The sequence below is a fragment of the Paramisgurnus dabryanus genome, chromosome 3 (assembly GCF_030506205.2).
Source record: "Paramisgurnus dabryanus chromosome 3, PD_genome_1.1, whole genome shotgun sequence".
NCBI classification, from domain to species: domain Eukaryota; kingdom Metazoa; phylum Chordata; class Actinopteri; order Cypriniformes; family Cobitidae; genus Paramisgurnus; species Paramisgurnus dabryanus.
This window is the reverse complement of record NC_133339.1, coordinates 38,212,121-38,235,316: the sequence shown is the minus strand read 5'-3', so window position 1 is coordinate 38,235,316 and position 23,196 is coordinate 38,212,121. Positions and strand designations below refer to the sequence as shown.

The 23,196-nt window shown below is 36.7% G+C and overlaps 3 protein-coding genes across 5 annotated transcripts in view; 2 read left to right on the top strand and 1 right to left on the bottom strand.

The window, feature by feature from the left end:
- The first annotated feature begins 47 nt into the window (after positions 1-47).
- On the top strand, positions 48-9,361 carry mgrn1b (mahogunin, ring finger 1b). Of its 2 annotated transcripts, XM_065250894.2 has the most exons (17): positions 48-632; positions 1,261-1,379; positions 1,603-1,691; positions 1,858-2,004; positions 2,123-2,240; positions 2,516-2,582; positions 2,753-2,796; positions 2,899-2,946; positions 3,053-3,121; positions 4,561-4,720; positions 4,801-4,910; positions 4,995-5,209; positions 5,417-5,528; positions 5,620-5,665; positions 5,837-5,935; positions 6,185-6,228; positions 7,909-9,361. In XM_065250894.2, exons 1-16 carry the CDS (start codon positions 545-547, stop codon positions 6,223-6,225), a joined length of 1,572 nt encoding a protein of 523 aa, XP_065106966.1. In that variant the 5' UTR covers positions 48-544; the 3' UTR covers positions 6,226-6,228; positions 7,909-9,361. The 2 variants fall into 2 exon arrangements, with proteins under 2 accessions (XP_065106966.1, XP_065106884.1); XM_065250812.2 differs by lacking the exon at positions 6,185-6,228.
- Positions 9,362-12,704: 3,343 nt separating this feature from the next.
- On the top strand, positions 12,705-17,232 carry aanat2 (arylalkylamine N-acetyltransferase 2). The gene is made up of 3 exons (XM_065251001.2): positions 12,705-13,782; positions 15,817-15,971; positions 16,301-17,232. Exons 1-3 carry the CDS (start codon positions 13,614-13,616, stop codon positions 16,604-16,606), a joined length of 630 nt encoding a protein of 209 aa, XP_065107073.1. The 5' UTR covers positions 12,705-13,613; the 3' UTR covers positions 16,607-17,232.
- A 1,341-nt stretch (positions 17,233-18,573) lies between these two features.
- Positions 18,574-23,196, bottom strand: part of rhbdf1a (rhomboid 5 homolog 1a (Drosophila)) — a 66,285-nt gene continuing 61,662 nt past the window's right edge. For both annotated transcript variants that reach the window (XM_065251118.1, XM_065251194.1), the window contains 3 exons: positions 22,989-23,089; positions 19,848-20,001; positions 18,574-19,622 (listed from right to left, as the gene is read on the bottom strand). In XM_065251118.1, coding sequence (XP_065107190.1) covers positions 19,203-19,622; positions 19,848-20,001; positions 22,989-23,089 — 675 coding nt within the window. In that variant the 3' untranslated portion in view covers positions 18,574-19,202. The remainder of the gene's footprint in view (positions 19,623-19,847; positions 20,002-22,988; positions 23,090-23,196) is intronic.

Genomic DNA, 23,196 nt, shown 5'->3' with positions numbered 1-23,196 from the left:
TGATTGGATGAGAGCACGGCGAGTTTAGCCAATCGCGTCGCAATATTCTGCAACCATTAGGGGTCGCCTCTTTACAACAATTTACTTGTGTGTTTTGTTTTCACATTCATAAAGGGACTGTTGTTGTTATTATTATCTTTTGTTGACGAAGAACGATACAATTGATCACATGACGCCGAATACACGTTCTGCATATCAGAATTGAGATTATGTGTTGATGTAACTGTTCACATTTTGTTTGATTTACTGGACGACATAAACATCTAGCTAGTTGCTGCTAGCTAGCTAGCTAGCCAGTTAGGCAGCGATCGAGCTAAACGTCAAACAGACGAGTGGACTGTAAAAATCTCATCTGAACTGACTCCGAAGGTAAAACACATGTCATGTTAAATTGAATAATCTGTCGGATCGGGATCGTTGCTGTTGTGAAGCGGCGCGAGTTAGTTGAGTTGGGACAGCCGCCGCCGCTGGCCGTGTCGTCAGGTGTCATTCTCTAACTACTAACGTTACGTTAGTTTGTTGTGATCGATTTGATTTTGAGAAAATGGGTTCAATACTTAGTCGAAGGATCGCAGGTGTTGAGGATATCGACATCCAGGCCAATTCTGCTTATAGATATCCTCCGAAATCAGGTATGATACAAGTGTGGCTGGCTAATTATCTTCCTGTATGGTGGTTTATGTTACTCTGACATTATGATTAGTTACAATGTACATCAATCATATTTCAGGTTTATTAACTTCATTGGCTTAAATGTAGGTCCTGAAAAATGACACCAGACAGCCCACATGAAAAAATACTGTAGTATGCTTTATTTTTTACTGTAGTAAGTTGTGAAACTCTTTAATATTGTATTGTTTTAACCTTACTATAGTAAATTATAGTGTATTACAGTATTTACTCAAGTTTGTCATTTACTTTAAGAACTAATGATGTATCAACAGTGTAGTAGTTACTATAATGTATAGCAGACTGTAGTAAATATTAAAGTATACTACTGCATTTTTTCATGCTGTAGTTAAGGAAAATAACTGATGTACGGTTGTCTAACATCTATCTTATAAGGTAAAATAATGCATTGCGATCAGTCTATTACAGGAAACATGTAGGCAACATGCAACTGTCTATTTTATGACAGATGTGGTTTTGAATGAAAGATAAGTCTGAGATGCTCAGTATACTATCAAATTATAATGAATATAAGGTTTGACATAATCAATGCAATGCATTTGTTTAATTGAGATATTTTCTTTTCCAAAGGAAACTATTTTGCCAGCCACTTTTTCATGGGGGGAGAGAAGTTTGACACCCCTCATCCAGAGGGATATCTCTTTGGGGAGAACATGGATCTCAACTTCCTTGGCAACCGTCCAGTGCAGGTATTTACAAATACACTAATATATCTCTATCTGTATTTTATTCTATTGTCAACTTTGGCACCGCTGTATTGCAGCTCTTTTAATGTTAATGTTACCTTATGATAAATCGCTTATGCTATACTACCTCTGTCTTGTCAATTGTTTTGTATTAAATGGATATAAAGGTGTCTCTGAATATAAAGGTGAAATATAATGGTGTCTCTTTATTTTATACCTGCTGTAGTTTCCATACGTTACCCCAGCACCCCATGAGCCAGTCAAGACATTGAGAAGTCTTGTCAACATCAGAAAAGACTCATTACGATTGGTCAGGTACTGAAATGCACACCAAAATTCAGCATTAAACCAAATCAAGTAGCACTCGATAACTTTAGTTTGGATGTTGCTACGTTCAGTCACTTGTTTTACATGATTAATTCATTGACTTATTCATTTGAATATCGTGTGATTTTCCTTTTTTTTACTGTGTGATATGTAGATACAAAGATGACGCTGATAGTCCTACTGATGAAGGGGGAAAACCGAGGGCCATGTATGGAGTAGAGTTCACATTCGATTCAGATGCTCGAGTGGCCATAACCATCTACTGTCAGGCTTTTGAGGAGTTTTCTAATGGGATGGCAATGTAAGGATGTGTAACAATAGAAATCTGCAGTTATTTGCACTTATTTGTGGAAACATTTGAGACTTAAACTAGATAAGCAAGCTTTTATGTAGACTAACAGTTGATATTTCATCTTAAGATACAGCCCTAAAAGCTCTGCATTGGTCTCTGAGACTGTATATTACAAGAGAGGAGTAAGCCAGCAGTTTACCCTCCCATCCTTCAAGATTGATTTCTCTGAATGGAAGGAAGAAGATGTGAGTACCATCAATCTAGTTTACTGCCATCACTCTTCCTCTCCCTGCAGGCTTCTAATTAATTATTGTAGTGAATGATGAATGTGACTTAAAGGAGTAGTCCACTTTATAGATGGGGCCCATTGACTTACCATAGTTTTTTTCCTACTATAAAAAGTCAATGGACCCCATCTTTAAAGTGGACTACTCCTTTAATGCAAAATATAACAAAATGAAAACCGTCTGGCTTTGGTATGTAAATGATTCATGTGGCATGTTTCTGTTTTCTTTGTTAGCTTAACTTTGATTTGGACAGAGGTGTTTTTCCTATGGTGATTCAGGCTGTAGTTGATGAAGGAGATGGTATGTATGTGTAATACATTCTTTCAAAGAAAGTCTACATCATGTAAGACTGGAGATTTTATTTTGCTGCCCATATTAAATATGATATAAAATGCTGTGTGAGTGAATGTTATGACCTCGGTATCCCAAACGAGAAGCACCACATTTATATTTTGTTATTGGTTTTTCAGATTGTTTGGGTCATGCACATGTGCTGTTGGCAGCGTTTGAAAGAGTAAGTTGAAGTTGCTAAAATATATAGCAAGCAATTATAATATAGTCATGTATTAATGTGTTTGGATGCTTTGTAAATTAAATTTCATGTTTTCATTCACAGCATGTTGATGGCAGTTTTTCTGTGAAGCCTTTGAAACAGAAGCAAATAGTAAGAGGATTTAAATGCTGTCTTGTTTCATTTTAAGCGTTCCACATAAATTACTATGTTATTTTGTAATAGACTTTTTTTCTAAACATTTGCATTTATATTGCAGGTGGATCGTGTTAGCTACTTGTTACAGGAGATTTATGGAATTGAGAACAAGAACAATCAGGAAACAAAGGTGAAGAGATGAATTTTGATTAAATCAGATACTTCAGCTTAGGGGTGGGAGATAAAACCAAAATCTTAAAGGAAAACACCACAGTTTTCAATATTTTACTATGTTCTTACAGCAACTTAGACAAATTAATACATACCTATCTTTTTTAATGCATGCCCTTAATCTTTGTACAGTGCGTTGTGAATGTATTAGCATTTAGCCTAGCCCCATGCATTCCTTGGGATCCAAACAGGGATGAATTTAGAAGCCACCAAACACTTCCATGTTTTCCCTATTTAAAGACTCTTACATGAGTAGTTACACGAGTAAGTATGGTGGCACAAAATAAAACGTGGCAATTTTTTAAGCGGATAAAAAATGAGAACTATATTGTATGGGGGAAGAGCACTTATTTTGTAGCACTTCAACCTCGGGCATAACAATATTTACAGAATTTTGAGTGAGAGGGGTAGTAGTCAGGAGTGATGATGTTACTGCGCAGTGTTTGGTTGCTTCTAAATTATTCCCTGTTAGGATCCTAAGGAATGAATGGGGCTAGGCTAAATGCTAACACATTCACAACGCACTGTACAAAGATTAAGTGCACGCATTGAATAAAGATAGGTATGTATTAATTCATCTAAGTTGAGGTAAGAACATAGAAAAATATTGAAAACGGTGGTGTTTTCCTTTCATTCTTGTGTACATAAACATAATTTTTTTTTTTTAAATTTAACCCCAAACTTTATATATATATATATATATATATATATATATATATATATATATATATATATATATATATATATATATATTTATAGTTTATATATTAAAGGGCACCTATAATGCAAAGTCTTTTACACGGTGTTTTGACATAAATGTGTGTTGGCACTGCATGAACACAACTACTCACCACCCACTCCTTTTATAATACCCATCGGACCAAAGCAGTCTCATTAGACATGCAGTTTTGATTCTCTTGTTAATGTGATGTCACACAAACAAAGCCCTGCCCATGCCATAGCCACTGACATTGCCATTGTTTCCACCATCAGCAAATTGTACACCTTCTGCCATATCTCGATAGTGAGATACTATTATCCTAGACTGTATTCACAGGGATTTTAACTTAAAGCACTCACTGTCTTTTATGCTAAAAATAGGGGCATTTAGGGAATGCTATAATAAATTATCTGTCGGGTATTTTAAGCTGAAACTTAACAAACATTCTGTGCACGCCTGAAACTTATATTACATCTTGTGCACTTTAAGTAATAATGTAGTAAGGCCTATATTTGATAATGCGGTTTAAATATTTGACTATTGGATGATACTCGTAAACATGTTTACAGCTTTAACGCTTTTAATATTAGACATGACCTGATCGTTCTTAAAATAAACTATGCAGCTGTCTACACTGTAGTTAGAGTAAAAGTACCTAATTGTTATTTTCTCCACAGCCATCTGATGATGAAAACAGTGACAACAGCAATGAGTGTGTAGTGTGTCTGTCAGATCTGCGAGACACCCTGATTTTGCCTTGTAGGCACTTGTGTCTGTGTAACTCCTGTGCTGACACCCTACGCTACCAGGCTAACAACTGCCCGATCTGCCGACTACGTACGTAACGGTCGGATTATTTCAGTAAGACTTGTTTAATTAAAAAACAAGTTTAAAATAACTTTTTTGTTTGTCTCCAGCGTTTCGGGCCCTTCTTCAGATCCGAGCTGTAAGGAAGAAACCCGGAACACTTACCCCTGTTTCCTTCAGCCCAGTTCTGGCTCAGAGCATGGACCACGATGAGCATTCAGTACGTCACATCTGTCTGCTTATGACACGAGACATTTTTGCTGCTCTATCTTCCAGCAAAATTCACTATCTTCCTATTTTTTAGAGTACAGACTCCGTTCCCCCCGGCTATGAGCCAATCTCCCTTCTGGAGGCTCTGAACGGGCTTGGCGCAGTGTCCCCTGGCATCCCGTCCGCCCCCCTGTACGATGAGATCAACTTCTCTGGGAGTCTGAGTGGAGAGAGCAGACAGCTCAGTTCACCCGAGCACTCTGGAGACAGCGCCGGACAGAAGAGTAAAGTCAGCAAGTCACCAGACAGGTAAATACCAATCAGTCTATTTGACCCTAGGGGTCTACTGCAGAAGCTCTGCAAAAAATATGAAACTTTTTTATTTAAACAAACTTGTGTCTACTTAAATCCATCCTGTCGACTTGTGCTGCGTGTCAGACTCTGTATCTCAGTACGTGGGCTTGAATTGAGTCATACTTCAGTTTCCTGTCTTGACAGTCTCTCTTCTGATTGCAGCACACTGCGCTCTCCATCGTCTCCCATTCAGGAAGAAGATGAAGAAAAACTGTCAGAGATGTCTGACGCACAGGCTCACATGCTGTTGTCCAGCAGTCCCGCCCCCACCGAGGTCAACATTTTGTCTCATCATGTAACACTGTCTACCTGTTGGACTGCATCTCTCTGATCTCTCTCTCCCTCTCTTTCTCTTATTTTTTTAGGGCACTGCAGGGGATGACTGCCCTGACTCACTTTCTCCTGAAGATGGTGAGTACAACCTCCACAATCATCACTGTGTGCTCCTATAGTTCCATGCATCTTATTGGAGGCCTATTATGTGGTGTAAATCATTTTTGGGTGAAACTGGACAGTAATGTGAGGTGGGAAATTATTTTTTGAGTTATTAAAACCTTCAGCCGTTATCGTTTTCGTTTGCAGAAGATCCACTGGATGAAGAAGCCATGAACGACTGCAGCAGCGAGCACAGCAGCTTCACCAAAACTGAAAGTGACCCTCCCGGAGATCTGTCCCTCCCGGGTGAGCAAAGCACACAAGAGCCCTCTGTGCATGGTTTTATTGTTGTTTACAAAGGTGCTATTGTCTGGATCGTGCTTGCGTCTTTCTCCTTCACCAGTTTCTACCCTGGTGCAGTTTAACGCGTGTGTTTCTAACAAACGCTCTGTTTCTGGCTCCTGGTAATTGAGCTTCTCTAACCTGTGTGCCATTTTATTCTTCAACTTCCTTCTCCTGGCTTCCTGTCTTCTCTCATGGTCTTGCTCTGGGCAGCTCTAGGTCCTGATTCCTGCTCTATTGGTTTGGAAGAGTAACTGGTACGTAGGCTTCTGTGTCCCCCTCTCTGCTTTTCTTGTCCGTTTTCGTTGACAGTGCCATGCAGACATGTGCGACAGGTGTGTTTGCCGGATTCAAGGTCAGACAGATCAGATCTGATATATATAACTATGTAGTTGATAGTTTATACAGGGGGGGAATAAGTATTTGACACATCAGTAAGGGGACTTCTAAGTGGGCTATTGACACAAAATTTCCACCAGATGTTATTTAAATCATACAAAAAAACCAAACATTTAAGTATACAAGTTGAGTCATAATAAATAAAGTGAAATGACACAGGGAATAAGTATTGAACACACTTTATTTAGTACTTTGTAGAAAAGCCTTTATAGGTGATTACAACGTCTAGACGCCTCTTGTATGGAGAGACAAGTTGTCTGCATTGCTCAGTAGTGATTCTGGCCCATTCTTCCACACAAATGGTCTTTAAATATTGAAGGTTCCTTGGGCCTCTTTTATGAACTTTGATCTTCAGTTCTCTTCATAGATTTTCTATGGGATTTCGGTCAGGTGATTCAAGCAAATAGATTTTCTTTCTTTGAAACCACTTCATTGTTTCCTTGTCCTTGTGTTTTCATTTTCAGCTTTATTCAATAATATGAAGTCTGCCAGTACCCCTTGCTGAAAAGCAGCCCCAAACCATGATGCTTCCACCCCCAAACTTAACTGTTGTTATGGTGTTCTTGGGGTGGTGGGCAGTGCCATTTCTTCTCCAAACATGGTGTGTAGAATGCCAAAAAGTTAAATTTTGCTTTCATCTGACCATACTATACTGCCCTGGCTACAAAGCCCAGTAACTACGCATTTGGTCAAAATTGAGTTTAGGGTTGAAATGGGCTTTGTGAGATATGTTGTGTCTTGTGACAAAGTCTCCTGGTTCAATTTTGTCCCATTTCAGAGAAACGTGTGTGCCAAAATTGCAATATCATGTTTGACTGGCTTGTGTAAAAAAACTTTAAGGGCATTTTACTCGGTTTCAGTGTTTGCATGGTTACTGCACTTAGCCTTTGTAGGGCAGTATAGTCTCCCAATATGCACAGGCTTCTCCAAATGTGCAAACTTTATCTGAGCCTCAACATGCTCTCTCAATACTGACAGATTTCATGTGATCTCCTGGCTTTCAATGCCATTTTGCACCTTGTTCTCTTCATGTGTTCCATACTTATTCCCTGTGTCATTTCACTTTATTTATTATGACTCAACTTGTATACTTAAATGTTTTGATTACTAAATTTAATATTTGGCTTGATGGCTACATCTGGTGGAAATTTTGTGTCAATAGCCCACTTAGAAATCCCCTTACTGATAAAAAATGCTGTATTACATCACCATATACATATCTAGTTACCATGTAAGACACTTAATATAAAGTGGGACCTCTTTACTCCCAGTATGTTTCAGTGGTTTTGTGAGGATGACCCATAAAAAATGTAAGGTACTTTATTGAATTTGATTACTCGGTTGGCATCCATATACACTGATCAACCATTACATTATGAGCCCCTGCCTAATATTGTGTAGGTCCCCCTTTTGCCACCAAAAAGGCCCTGACCCGTAAAGGCACTAGATCTTTTTGTCAGAACCAGCATTCACTTTTTCAGCAATTGATTGAATGATATAAGCCTTGTTTTTAACTGCAGTATATGTCACGTTCTCAGGATTGTCTGGCTCGAGAGAAAGCCTGAACACTCAGAGCACCTGCTGCTCCAGTCAACCGCTTCTGGGTGCTTCAAGCCATTTGCACATTGAGGATGAAGAACTGGATCTTTAACCAACTGCTTCTTTGAAGCATCTGTACACCGCTTAACACCAACATTCCCGTCTCTGTATCAGACTTTGGACATAACCTATTCTAATCCCAATCATTTCACTTAACCTAACCTTACGTGTGGCTTGGGCTTTTGTTTTTGTATGACTTTTCTCTTGATGATCTATCATATTTATTAGACTTGTTTATACATGATTTTAGTGATTTGTTTCATCAGGTTGCCCAGTTAAAGGGACAGTTCACCCAAAAGCGAACCATTTGTTCACCCTCATATCATTCAAAAAGTGTATTGTTGATGTTACGCTAACTGGCAAGTAAAATTAGCATTAAACTTGTGGCTATAACGTTGTTTAAGAGTTTGGAACAGCACAGAGACAATTTTCATTTATGGGTGAACTATTGAAGTGAGAAGTGGTTTGTGTGACTTGTGCATTGTTGTGTTTGAAAGCAAAGCAGGTTCATTTTAAATGTATTATGAGGCTAAGCTGTAATATAAAGCTTTGATCGTGCAGCAATATACAACCAGCCGAGGTTAATAGACGAAGCACATTAAAAGAAAGTGAAATGATCGTTTATTTAATAAGTAAATAATACAGAAATATAATTGTACCTGCAAATGTTTGTAATAAGTGATGCTTACAGCCAGTGTATATATATTAATTATTTGAAATGTATTAATAGTTCTCAAATACTGTTGGTTGACTTCTTGTCAGTTTTATGACCAAGTATCGTGTGGTCGGTCTAACAGTGCTTTAAACGTGCCCGCCTGTCCAGCTATTTATCCTCTTTAAAACTTTGAGTCCTCAAAGTCCTGAAAAGCCATGGTGGATTCTTTTTACCTCTTTATTGCGTATATATGTATATTGTAATAACTATAAGTGAAGGCATTTATGCATCAGTTCAGGTATTATTTAATAACAACTTTAGTGTAAGTTGTGAACACTTGACAGAAGTTAAGTGTTGCTTTGCAGCAGGACTCTGGATACGAGAAAGCAAAGATCAGCTTACCGCTGGTTAAGAGTCACAATATGCATGAAATGTCAGTTGTCTTTAAACATGCAGTGTATTGTAGCATTATGCATAGAGGTATATGTGCCTTTAAAGAACAAAGCAAGTGATGCTACAGCTTTCGCTTATAGCTGTGCTGTTCATTGGCTGTGTATCCTTAAACCTGTAACCTTTGGCCTTGACCATACATAGGCATTGGGTGTGAGAGTAATGTTTTTTATTTGTAATGCCCATTTTGAGTGTAAATCATTTTAATGTAACACCAAGTAGCTCAAAACTCTGCTGCTTCTATTTAACGTTAATACAAATAAACTTTGTAATGCTATTTCACATGATTTTAGTAAATATTTAATTTTTTTTTTTACTTTAACCCAGTTTGTAAAAACTGAAAAAGAATATTATTTTTTAATGTTTAAAGTGTTCAATTATGTCTGGTTGATGTACATTGTGTGCTATAGGCCAGTGTTTCCCAACAAGGGGGTCGGGGCCCACAGGAGGGCCTCAAGATGACTTAAAATGATTTAAAAAAAAATTAGTCATTTCAAGTTCTATTTTAATTTTATGTGGAAAAATTAAGTGAGTGGGGGGCCTTTAAATATTGTTGTGGGCAACAAGGGGGCCTTGAAGTGAAAAAGGTTGGGAACCACTAATATAGGCTATATCAAAACCAGTCGTAAGGGTAATTTTTTTAAAAGTGAGATCTATAGACGGTTTCAGCAGTAACAACATAAACAAACGGCTGTCGTGGTCCGCACGTAACTTCCGGTAAACTTCCCTAAGAATAAATAACAACAAAGTTCTTTAAACGTAGTTTATTTATATAACAAGCAAAAAAACAACACATAGATTACCTAGGAAACCGCAACATTTGTTATTTTTGACGAGGCATTTGTTCAAGAGATCAGTTTAGCAACTAGTCAGACCATTAAAAAAACGAAACCGGAAGTAAAGTTTGGATCCAGACGTCTATCGCGTCAGCGCACGTGCATCCGATGAAACCGTCTATACATCATCTGAAAGCTAAATAATAACCTTTCTGTTGATGTATGGTTTGTTAGGCTAGGAGATTATTTGGCTGGGATAAAACTATTTGAAAATCTGGAATCTGAGTTTGCAAAAACAAAATATTGAGAAAAATCGCATTTAAAGTTGTCCAAATGAAGTCCTTAGCACTGCATCCACTCACAAAAATAGAGTTTTGATATATGGTAGGAAATTACAAATATCTTCATGGAACATGACCTTTACTTAATATATTAATGCTTTTTGGCATGAAGGAAAATCAATAATTTTGACCCATTCAATGCATTGTTGGCTATTGCTACAAATATACTGTACTGGTTTTGTGGTCCTGGGTCACATAAAATGTAGGTTAAGTAAGTATAAGTAAAAAATTGATGACGGCCTGTTGAATTGCCCAGAAAATAATGCACAGGAGTTGCTAATGTGGCCACAATGCAAAGAGGAGTGATCAATGTAAAATTACAGAAAACACGTTTTTTTTTTGTATTACAAAAAATTTCTGTAGTTTATTGTGCCCGTTATTTTACGGTATTTTTCTGCCGGAATTTTACAGTTTTTTTTTACTGATTTATTTGCAGTGCATCCTGAAATAATTATGTTATTTCCCTTTTATAAATCTGTTATCACTATTATTTTAGTTGGTGTAGTGATATGAAACTGTAATGCGGTTGACAGACCTGGAACTACTTCATAGATGTGAGTTTACTGAAAAATGATGCAGACCCTTAGAATGTTTGTCAACCAATCAGAATGAAGCCTTCAACAGCCCTGATAAATAGATAGGCTCTAAAGTAGTTAAAATGCACTGCCAAGTAACTCAGGGCACTGAGATGCTGTTGAAGTCATCTTCAACGAAAGACAAATTATGGTGAGCATAGGTGAAAGCTAGGTCCATCAACACAGAGCTTTTCCTCATAGAGCCGGACTCAACAGGATAATGACAGAACAAAAAGCCACTAGCCTAGATATATTAAGGTTGTCTGACGTCATTTCTAAAACCTTAATGCCTGACACTACGACATCTGAAAAACCATTTAACCTATTTAATCTCCACCACCTTCCACCTGTAATTATTTTTCGTACAGTAAGAAAAAGAGCTGTTGAAAACCTTCTGGATAATGTGTCGTGGTAATGATTCATTTCTGCTGGGTGTTTCTCAACTTCAGTGACTGGTGGACAAAACACATTGTGTCACATGTTTGCATAGAGATATGTGCTTACTGGTAACCAAAGATGCAGAATAATACAAAGAGATATAGACACAATGATCACAAATTATCAATTTGTTTTAAAATAAGCCCTTATCAATGACATTGTAAAAAACTAAAATCCACACTTTCTATGGCAGGTAAATGTTAAGAGGTTTGTTAAGGACAAAAGTCAAGTGCCAAAGCATTTCTTGTTTAATTAAATGTCTGGTTAACCCTCTTTGTGGTGTGAAAATCTACTTTAGAGCTGCACACACAAATCTTTGCCAACCTATCTCTCCATTTCACATGTTACCATCCATTTCACAACTCCAGCAACAAAAAGACTATCCAAAAATTCCATTATTTTTATCTCATTTCTAAACTTTGCATTGCATATTCACATAAGATATAGTTATCAATAGTGTTTAACTGATACTATTAAATCTGATACCATGAGGGGTAATGTTGATACAAAGAACAATAAAACATTTTTATCATAGCAAGTAAGATGAATACAAAATGTATTTATTTAAGTTTATTTATTTGTATTGTCATCCAATGCATGCATCATAGTGCTTGTAGTTTAAGCTAATTTGCAACACTTGTCCCTATAAGGGCTTTTTAAAACTATAATAATAATAATGATAATAATACGACAATTAACAGTAATTTTAAAGGAACAAGAAAATAAAAATAGTTTACTTAAACATGATTACAATTTTGTTGCTGGATCTGGTTGTTTGTACAAAAAATATATCTATTAATATCTATTAACATATCTATGAATAAATCTTTTTTTTAATAGATTAGATGAATATACTAACATTTCAATACCAATAATAACACCAAAATTTGAATACAATTATTTATTTTGTTTTTAATGCCACATCAACACTAAATGCTATTTTCATGGCAAAATGAGTATCATTACACCATAGTACAAAACTTGAAACACAAAAATCATTCCACAATAATTCATATTGTTGACATTTATAAAAAGCTAAGATTCTGACTAGAGAAGTCTTTTAAAAATGTCTGTTAACCCTTTGTTGGTCACACCAAGAAAATTGCATTTAAAAATTATTTTTGTCACAGCACCCTATAGGTGGCCTTAAAGTGGTTAAGGGGGGCCCGTTATGACATTTTATACAATATTTTAATAAATCATAAATTCTGTGTAATCAAATTTAAGAAAAATAAGTTTAATAAAATTGTGAATATTTTTTTAAGTTTATGATTGTTTTATCTTTAAAGGGGACATATCATGAAAATCTGACTTTTTTCATGTTGAACTGCTATAATTGGGTTCCAGTGCTCGTATCAACCTAGAAAAATTGAAAAAGATCAACCCAGTAACTTAAAAAATAGCTCATTGAAATTTTACTCCCCTTGTGATGTCAGAAGGGGATAATACCGCCCCTTAATCTGCACTATCAATTTTAAAGGACACACCCAAGATGGCACATTTTTGCTCACACCTTAAAGTGGCAATTTTAACATTTTATAATAAATTATCTATATGGTATTTTGAGCTAAAACTTTATATATGTACTCTGGGGACATCAAAGATTGATTTGACATCTTAAGAAGTAAAATGTCCCCTATAAATGTTCTATTGGGGGGCACAAAGAGGATAGACACATCTTATTAGTCATAGAGATAGCCCAAAAAGTTGGTGGTTTTGACCATAAATCTGCTTGCTTAAAACTAGCTCTACCAAATGGTTACGCAGACCTTTATTAAATCTCTGAATTAGAAAAATAATTTAAAGCAGGATATATGAATACATAAATTAATTATTCATTTTCCAAGATAGTTTAAAGATTTTCGTTGCTGTTATGTGAGTGATATACCATTGTTATAGTTATCAGTCAATAATCTCAGAATGAGCTAATTTTGTCAATTATTATCTCTAGTTCTCAATGTCCTTATTGGCATGTTAAGCACTGGTTTGCTAAATGTGAAAACGTACGTAATGGAAAAACTCGATTAAGCTGACAAACACTGAGGGTTTTGAACAGGTTGTATAGTTGCAGTGTGAGTTTCTGGGAATTGAGTCAGCTTCACCTGGCACGTGCGTACAGCTAAATCCCTCTAAATATAAGATGCTCTGAAAGATTAGGGGAGGGCCAGTAAAGGGCTGAAGGGGAGGGGGGGCAATAATAGGTGAGGTTACTTGGCTGTGAAGATTGGATTTAAACAGATCAGACAGTTTGGAGACAGCAGGCAGACACATATGTTAATGAGAGATAAAGTTTAAAGTGAGAAACTCTGTCAGAAGGGACACACAGCAGTGAGGAGATATATACAATAAAAAGCGTGAAGTATTTTGTTATCCAGAGCAGAAGTTCGAAAGAGCTTGTGCGTGTGCCAGATGATGCCTCCGCAGGTTGCCAGTTCACCGTTCCTGAAGCCTTTCTTTCTGAAGACCCCACTGAACGTCGACAGCCATCGGCGTCAGCGGCGACACACATTACCTGCCAGTGAATTTCGTACTCTCACCCCGCAGGATGCCATCAGTGTGTTTGAAATAGAGAGAGAAGGTAAGTTATTCAAAGGTTTATAAGTGCAAGAGTGAGTTTATGGGAATGGAAATGCTTTAAGATAAACATGTTTTTAAATATTCGTTTCTATTTTGATTTGTTTAAGAGTATGAAGTTTAGGGAACTTTTGTATTAAAAACTCAGTGCTAAATTTAGGTTAAGCAGCGCTTAACTGCTGAACTTGAGCCATCAAGGCACTGCTTTTTGGTTGTTCAACGACCCTTTTGAGTCAACAGTTTTTGAGTCAAACTTTTTGTGGATGTTAAAGGTCAATTGTGGAAACATACAGCCAATAAAAACTTTTAGGAACCATTATTTTTAAGATAGTAGGAAATCTGAGGCTTGTAATTAGCTCATTGGTTCAACTTTGTGAACTTTGTATTCAACAGGTTGATGGTATCCAGAGGCACCATTTATTACTTAAATGATTTTTAAATAATTTAATATAAATATAATTTTAACATTTACATTTTATTTACATTTATTGATGTTATTTTTTCTGCTAAATCTGTTTAATTTTGGCATTTGTTTAAATTTGGAACATTTAATGCACCCCAACACATATGGGGAAAAAATACCTTGCACGGTCAAAAAAAAGGTCATAAATTTGACCCAAGCTGTCACTGGGAAGTACCATTTAGATACAATTTTGTATAAATTTGGTGCATGTACCTATAAATTACTAATATGTACCTTTGAGGTACTAATACATGTACCTTTAAATTACTAATATGTACCTTTCAGGTACTAATATGCACTCTTTGGTACCAATATGTATCTTTAAATTACTCAAATGTATACTTTCAGGTACTAATATGCACTCTTTGGTACCAATATGTACCTCTAAATTAATAATATGTACCTTTGAGGTACTAATATATGTACCTTTAAATTACTAATATGTACCTTTCAGGTACTAATATGCACTCTTTGGTACCAATATGTATCTTTAAATTACTCAAATGTATACTTTCAGGTACTAATATGCACTCTTTGGTACCAATATGTACCTCTAAATTACTGATATGTACCTTTGAGGTACTAATATATGTACCTTTAAATTACTAATATGTACCTTTGAGGTCCTACTATGCACTCTTTGGTACCAATATGTACCTCTAAATTAATAATATGTACCTTTGAGGTACTAATATATGTACCTTTAAATTACTAATATGTACCTTTCAGGTACTAATGTGCACTCTTTGGTACCAATAAGTACCTTTAAATTACTAATATGTACCTTTCAGGTACTAATATGCACTCTTTGGTACCAATATGTACCTCTAAATTACTGATATGTACCTTTCAGGTACTAATATATGTACCTTTAAATTACTAATATGTACCTTTCAGGTACTAATGTGCACTCTTTGGTACCAATAAGTACCTTTAAATTACTAATATGTACCTTTCAGGTACTAATATGCACTCTTTGGTACCAATATGTACCTCTAAATTAATAATATGTACCTTTGAGGTACTAATATATGTACCTTTAAATGACTAATATGTACCTTTCAGGTACTAATATGCACTCTTTGGTACCAATATGTACCTCTAAATTACTGATATGTACCTTTGAGGTACTAATATATGTACCTTTAAATTACTAATATGTACCTTTCAGGTACTAATGTGCACTCTTTGGTACCAATAAGTACCTTTAAATTACTAATATGTACCTTTCAGATACTACTATGCACTAATATGAACTCTTGGGCGCAAAGATGTACTTTTGTGGCAGCTGGGGCCATTTATGACCATTCGAGGGCAGTGTAATAACATCAAACTACAGTTTTACTTAAGAGCAGTGTAGTTGTTTTGTTTTTCTGTATATTTTTAATCATAGTTGGTAAAAACCCACAAAATGCTCCATAAACTCTATAAGCACTTCCTAAATTCTATATATAGAGAAGTAGATGAGTCAAGAGGCTGATTGTTGTGAAGCAGGTAAACCCTTTCCTAATCTTCTGATAATCTTATTTGTGCTGATATGACTCATTCTCTATTTCCATCTCTCTTCCTGTCTAGCCTTCGTCTCTGTTTCGGGAGAATGTCCACTCACCCTCGATGAGGTGCTTAGTTTCCTGGGCCAGTGTCCTGAGCTATCGATGGGATGGTTTGAAGAGGGTCAGTTGATGGCTTTTATCATCGGGTCCGGCTGGGACAAAGAGAAATTAGAACAAGTGAGAAACGTTTAATATATGTCAACATATATCAGTGATACTTATAGGAAATACCTACAATAATCACAATATTAAGACTTTTCTAAATAAAACCTCATGCAGAAGAAATAATACACAAGCTGTCACTGGGATGGTATGTTAACCATCAAAAAGATCCTAATTTGTATAGATATGTGTACATACACTCTTTAGGTACATAAGTGTACTTTTTGAAGGGGTACCACCCTGGTGACAGTTTTGTATTTCTAAAAGTCAATAAAAGAAACGATCACATCTTGCAGTTTAGTATATTTAAAGACTCAAACTTTTTTTGACTTGATCTGCTCTAGGAGGCTTTGACTAAACACGTCCCCAATAGTCCAACGATACACATCCATGTTTTGTCTGTGCACCGTCACTGTCGGCAGCAGGGCAAGGGATCCATCTTGCTTTGGCGATATCTACAGTACCTGCGCTGTCTCCCGGGTCTGCGCAGGGCCCTGCTGGTCTGCGAGGAGTTCCTGGTGCCCTTTTACAGGAAAGCGGGCTTTAAGGAGAAGGGTCCTTCTGCCATCACTGTAGGGGCTTTAACCTTTACAGAGATGGAGCATCAACTTGGAGGCCAAGCATATGCACGAAGGAACAGTGGGTGTTAGTATCTATAGCCAAAATTTGAAAAAGGACACTATGCTCTCAGCAGTCACGGGCTTGGAGGTTTACGAGCAAAATAACAGAGACTTACCTATGCACATTTTAAAGGGTTGCAGCACTTTCTGGCTACACTAACGTAATGTTAAGTTGTCTGGAGAATACTGTGTGTGTGTGTATACACATATCTGTTTGTATGATTTACTTTATTGAAGTAAAATAAAATAACTATCATAGCTATTACAAAGCTTTTGATCAATGTTTACAAAATACAAGTTCTAATAGCGAAAATCGACTCATAGAGGGTATGCAATGACGTCACTTCCACGTGACCACGCCGGAGCTCGCCCTGTTGAGTTGCAAAACATTCAACAAAATGGCAGGTTTTCATAGCGGCTGCTGCAAAAACGCCAGTAAAACTGATTATCAGCTTAAGTTGAATTTAGTTGGCCTTAACAGTGACCCAAAAACTTGCCAAACAACCAGTAGTCTGTGGACATTGGCATATGGCCATACATTGCTTTTCCTGACATGTTTGTCTTGCCTAACACTATTAAAACATCCCACCTTTGTAGAACACAAGGCTCATCATAATCGATGTTTTTTTAATGAAGACTCACTGACAAAACGCTGCAATTAAGAGTATTCAAAAGTGTATTTTTTAAAGGATTTTTTATCCCAAAATTGTACATACCTGACATACTGCTACTGATTTACTTCTCCTTTGAGGGTTTTTTGCATTCTGGAAAAAGACCGCTCCAAATTTTTGTTGTCTGTTAGCGCAGTCCATCACACAACTACTTTTCCCATTTTAAACGCGTATTCGTCGTAATGCTGTCGCTCAGACTTTTTGCCACTCAGTGGACGTAACCGCAGTCACGTTCGAAGGTGACGTCACGTGCATACCTGAGTAACGCAGGGATGACGTATTTTGTAGTCCAACCCGGAAGTTAGCGGGCGCTGGTTCTCTCACGTTAATTATTCCCACAGACTTTAAAATTATTGCAAAAAAAGATCTGTGTTCAACAAAAGCTTTGACCAACAAGTTAATCTTCACAGACGCAACGTTTATGAATTTTGAAGTAAAAATCGGCTTTTTATATTTCTAGTGAACGCATCTACACTTCAAATTTCATAAAATTTGTATTAATCTGTGAAAAAACGTGTGGTCTCATAAACTTTGGTTAAACACGGAGCTTATTGGAGAAAATTAATAGGAGAGAACCTGGGTCCCGTTAACGTCCGGTTTAGTTTACAAAATACATATTTCCTGCGGCACATTAAAAGCAGTCTGTGGCCGTTCTGAATTCGAAGGCTGCATCCTTCGAAGGACGAATTTGTAGGCTGCATATGTCATCAAAAGTGTCTTATTTCAGAATAATAACAATTATAAAATTGCCTACTATTTTTAGTTAATCGTAAATTGTTGTAATATTCTTATGACATGCGAATGTAATGCTCGGTTAACTTAAATAAACCAGGCTTGATGACGTATGCAGCCTGCATATGCGACCTCCGCCTACAGATGGAGAAACGGCCTGTTTCTTTCTTTAAAAATTGTAATGTAAAAAAACGAAATGGATATTTCAAACAACAATTTTATTTTTTTACTTAATAAATCCTTAGATAGTGAGTAAAATCAGTGGACAGTGAAATATTTAATGTTATATATTCATAATACATTACTGCATATGTGACAGTGTGTTTTGGAATGCAAACTATGTATACACAGCATAAATTGTTTCATGTAAAGTTCAAGTAGAATATCCATATACTTTCTTTGTGGTATGTAATATAAATGTGTATATTTAATCAATAAAAATATGATTACAAAGCTAGAGTCTTTTATTGTGTATTTAGTAGTGAGAAGACCTCTCTTTATAAATCATTCTTTGTACAAATATTGGTATGATTTTCTTATTGTTTAGATCAGAAAGGAGTGTTGGAAAAGAAAAAAAACCACAAACATCCAGGGTGCAGGTTGTTTTTGGCTGTATTTTGTAACAAGTGAGTAAATTGGGTAGCTAAAACACTACCCGTACATAAACATCCATTACTCCATTTGAAGTAACACACAAATAAAAGAATATCATTTGAGTGCTCAACATGTAACGAAAATATGGCAGTAGTAGGTACATTTATCAAGGCACCGAAGGTACAGGTATTTCGTCCCTGGATTCTGAGGTTGACTAAACAACGACACACCTACCCCTGACATGCTAAAACATATAAAGTATCAACAATAATCAAATTGCAGATCATATGTTCTCTATTTGGTGTACCAGTGCTTATATTTTGACACCGTCTTATGAGACTGTAGTGTGAAGAACATTTTTTTGGGGCGGGTGTTACCCTGCTTTTGTATGATTATCATCACGCACCCTTTTCAATACCGACTACATAAAACTTTGGGGTGCATTAAAAAGCATTCTTCATTCTCAAAATAATGGTCAAAGGGGCATCCCGACTTGCACTGAGTAAAAAAGAAAACTGTCCAAGTTCACAGAAACGGCTTCGTTCGGAAGAGACGAACTGCAGGGGATTGGCAGACGCTATGCCCAAATCTCTCAGTCCCTGAAGCTCCGCCCCTCCTCCGTGCATCTCTCAATGGAGGTGCGCGTTGAGGTCGTACTTCTCGCAGAACTTGTCGGTGAAAGGAATGCAGGTGAGCAGCTCGCACCACTCGCACTTGATGGGGTACACGTAGAAGAGCACTACGAGTCCGGCGAACAGGCCCACAAACACCACCAGGAACATGATGATCTGACAGCGCTTGCGGTACATGTCCATGCGGCCGAAGCTGATGTAGGGCAGGAAGGCGAACGAGAGGAAAAAGCCCGAGACAAATCCGCAGATGTGGGCGAAATTATCGATCCAGGGCAGCAGGCCGAAGGCGAACAGAAAGAGCACCACACACAGTAGCTTAGTGAAGGCTCGCCAGGGCTGAGCCAGGATCTGCCAACTCTGAATCAACTCCACGAACAGACACGCCAGGATGCCAAACTGAGATCCAGCTGGACCCACCTTAACACAGAGAAAGAGAGAGAAAACACAATGAGGGTTGGTGTAGGACGAATGTGCAACGAAGACCTGATCAAAGCAATACATTTATTTTTTTATTGTGATATGCGAGTTTAACTACATAACATAAGTTATAACTACAAACTAACATTGGCCCAAATTTGTTAAATGGTTGCAAAAATTGCTAAATTCATATAAAATAAAGAACATTGTCTACATGTTAAGCACCTCGGCTCTGTAAGGAAGAAAGATGGCACTGGCCAGGTTTCCTGTGATGCCACTCAGAATGTAGATGATGGATATTCGAAGCCACCCAGCCAACTTCTCTAGGTCTCTAAGAATGGTCATCTGAAAACATACTGACACCAGGCAATGCAGAATCCTGTTTATAAAACAGATGGGGAAAGAGACATGGTGTTTATAAGCTGCTTTTGTGATCCAAATGCATATGTTTTATTCCACACACCACAACTTTCTGACATGGTTACAGCAATCCCTCAAAGATATAATTTCATCCTGCCACAGATTTTAAACTGTCCAACCAAACCACCATCTATGTAATGATTATAATTACCTCATGACATGACCAATATATATGAAATTAGATTTTCCACAAATATTATTCTTGAAGACATTTGTGGTTAACACAGCGGCTTAAAGACGACAAAACATGAACAAGCTTGAGTCGGCAACTGTAACTAAAGTTTTACATAAGCAAAACCAAAGACTATAGATTGTAACAAGATAGCCCAGTGTCTTGCTATGAATCGAAAAAAGAAAAAAATACAATGCTTAATAGCGTACCACAGGGATGATGTATTTTTGTAGTCTAACCAAAAGTTAGCGGGACACTGGTACTATCGCAAAGAAGCCCATTCATTAATTTTTCCCATGGACTTTTTGATTATTGCAAAAATAAGTGTTTAACAAAAGTATATGACACTTATATGTTTTGCCCAACATGATCATTTTCACAGTTTAAATGCGTTTACTAAAAGTAAAAAAAAAAAACAAATGTAGACATTAAAATTAATAAAAGTTGTGTTCATCTGTGAAGATGATCTTGTTGGGCAAAAAGTGTAAGTGGCATAAACTTTTGTTAAACAGTTTGCAATAGACCCTTTTACAGCTCACGTGATCAAATAGCCTGCGCGCGCATTTGGGCAACAGAAGTGGTGTTATTCCCCATTGGTTCTAACGTGGTAGCAACTCAGAAAGTTTATTAAAACGGTTTCTCAACATCAAAATGTCCCGTTGTTGCGTTTGGTTGCACTAATATAATATACTAATATACGTATATATGTATCTGGCAACTTTATTTTTGGCCATCTGTTAACGTCTTTTATCCACTCCACTATAGTACACGGATCTGGTAGCTGTGTTGAAAATGTTGATAAAGTCAATTTTTTTAAAATAACTTACTGTTTGTGTTGCTTCACTGTTGATTCTTACGATACTTCCGTTGCCTAAATGCGCGCGCATACGCTGCCACGTCATCATTGTGTACAAACAGTAAAAGGGTCTATAATCCAAAAGACTATGGTGAAAATGAATGGGCTTTATAGAAAGGAAACCAATGTCCCACTAACTTACGGGGTTGGCCCTCAAAAATACGTCATCCCTGGACACTCTATAAGGTTGCTTTAGCAAAGGAAGTCCCATACGAAGAGAGCCAATCGTTAGTAGTTCATGAATAATAAACCACTGTACTGACACTGTGAAATACTTGGCAACCTTTGCGCATGTGTACTAACTGAAGAAACCTGGGATAACATGTTTTTAAAGCTAAATTTGAGCTTGAGAAATATAAATGTATGATTTGAAAAATGTTAAATTTTTATTTGGTTTTATTCTAAACGATGCATGTAATTTTAAAGTTATTGTTTTTTACTAATAACGTAGATAGGACTTGGTCTTGTATGACTGAAATATAACAAATATGGCCACCGAGTACAAAGACTTTTCTTAAAGGGACATTAGAAAAACCGTTAACACTTTACAATAAGGTTGTATTTGTTAACAATTAGTTAACGCATTAGCTAACATGAACAATAAACAATATTTCTACAGTATTTATTATTCTTAATTCATGTTAATTCCAGCATACATTTATACAATAAATCAAGCATTGTAACTGTTAACAATAATGAATGCACCATGAACTAACATGAATAATTGTATTAACATGAACAAGAATTAATACATGTTGAAAAACTATTATTCATTGTTTATTTATGTTATGTTATGCATTTAAGTGTTACCAGAAAACCTCACCACTATGATGATGTTAAGAGTTTACCTGACAATTTGTAAATAGTTTTTAATGGGTGTCCTAACAGTTACAAGGGTGTTGGTATGCCAATATTAATCTCTTGGGAGGGGTTGCTAGAGTGTTGTTTAATGGTTAAAAATATGTCTGTTTAATCCAGGCAAAAGCCTAATAATGATCTAATAATGAGGAGCATCAAAGTTGGACTTCAATGATTTATTTTACTTTAATTTCAATCTTTGACATGACTTTACTCATGTATCAAATATATCAAGGTTATTTTCCACATAATGTTCTTAACCTTACATAGGATGATTTTATGTAAAAACAGTAAATCGCGAATAAAATGACTTTACCTGGGTTTTCACAGACTGGGTCACCTACAGTATGATAACCCGAAAAACCACCAAAAGTCCCTGCTGACTTCCACCCATGGTGGTGCAGGAAGAGTTAAAGTAGGTGGTAAAGTTACTTTGGTTGGAAAACGGTAAGAAATTATGCTTGTCTAACGCCACTTACAATCCACGGTCAAGGACGTTTCGAGAACGTGACACTAAGGCGTGAAGAGCTTGTTGAACGCGTGACAGAGACATGTGCCGGAGCATTAGTCTACTGAGCCTTCTTAAGAAAGACCCAAGGTGTGACTCTGAGCACTATCTTTAATTAATACAGCTGATCACAGCAGAAAAAAAGTGTCAGGTGTTTCGTAAAGCAGATAATCTGATCGTTCGCGTCATCATTTCAATGCAGCTCTGAATACTTGCATCAATCGCAGACTTATATAGTAAAATAAATTCCTGACAGGTGGCCCTTTCATAGCTCATGAGAGTCATCTGTTATGTTTCATGAAGAATTGAAGAATTTTAACTTCTCCTTATATTTCTCAAACGAAATAAACCGAATAGGAGTACAACGCTGAAGTATGTAAGAGAATGAGTTTTTGCAGACTTTACTATCATGACTTGGAAAAAAAACTTATCCATTAACCTTTCAGTTTTGTACCTGATGTGAATACACATTTAACCTGCAATTCACTCATGTTTTGTTTGGTTCTTGGTAAGAAAAAGCCTTAGGGATCTCTAAACCATTCAGTCACTCACCCAGCATGAAGGAACAAAGAGAGCCAGAGGCGGTAAAACTGATCTGGGATCTCTGGGTTCAGGAACGGAAGAAGTCCACAAACATCATCCATACAGTGCACCTGACAGAGACAGTTCTTTACATTAGATCACCATCAAAACATCTCTGGGAATCATGTTGACATTTTGTTCAAGCTCAGCACTTTAGACACACTGTAAACCCAAACAG

Excerpts from the sequence above, each read along its gene's own strand:
- mgrn1b (XM_065250812.2), top strand. The coding sequence starts at position 545 with ATGGGTTCAATACTTAGTCGAAGGATCGCAGGTGTTGAGGATATCGAC. Across the intron at positions 4,911-4,994 it reads TGGACCACGATGAGCATTCA|AGTACAGACTCCGTTCCCCC; the intron begins GTACGTCACATC and ends CCTATTTTTTAG. Across the intron at positions 5,529-5,619 it reads GCAGTCCCGCCCCCACCGAG|GGCACTGCAGGGGATGACTG; the intron begins GTCAACATTTTG and ends TTATTTTTTTAG.
- aanat2 (XM_065251001.2), top strand. The coding sequence starts at position 13,614 with ATGATGCCTCCGCAGGTTGCCAGTTCACCGTTCCTGAAGCCTTTCTTT. Across the intron at positions 13,783-15,816 it reads GTTTGAAATAGAGAGAGAAG|CCTTCGTCTCTGTTTCGGGA; the intron begins GTAAGTTATTCA and ends CTTCCTGTCTAG. Across the intron at positions 15,972-16,300 it reads ACAAAGAGAAATTAGAACAA|GAGGCTTTGACTAAACACGT; the intron begins GTGAGAAACGTT and ends GATCTGCTCTAG.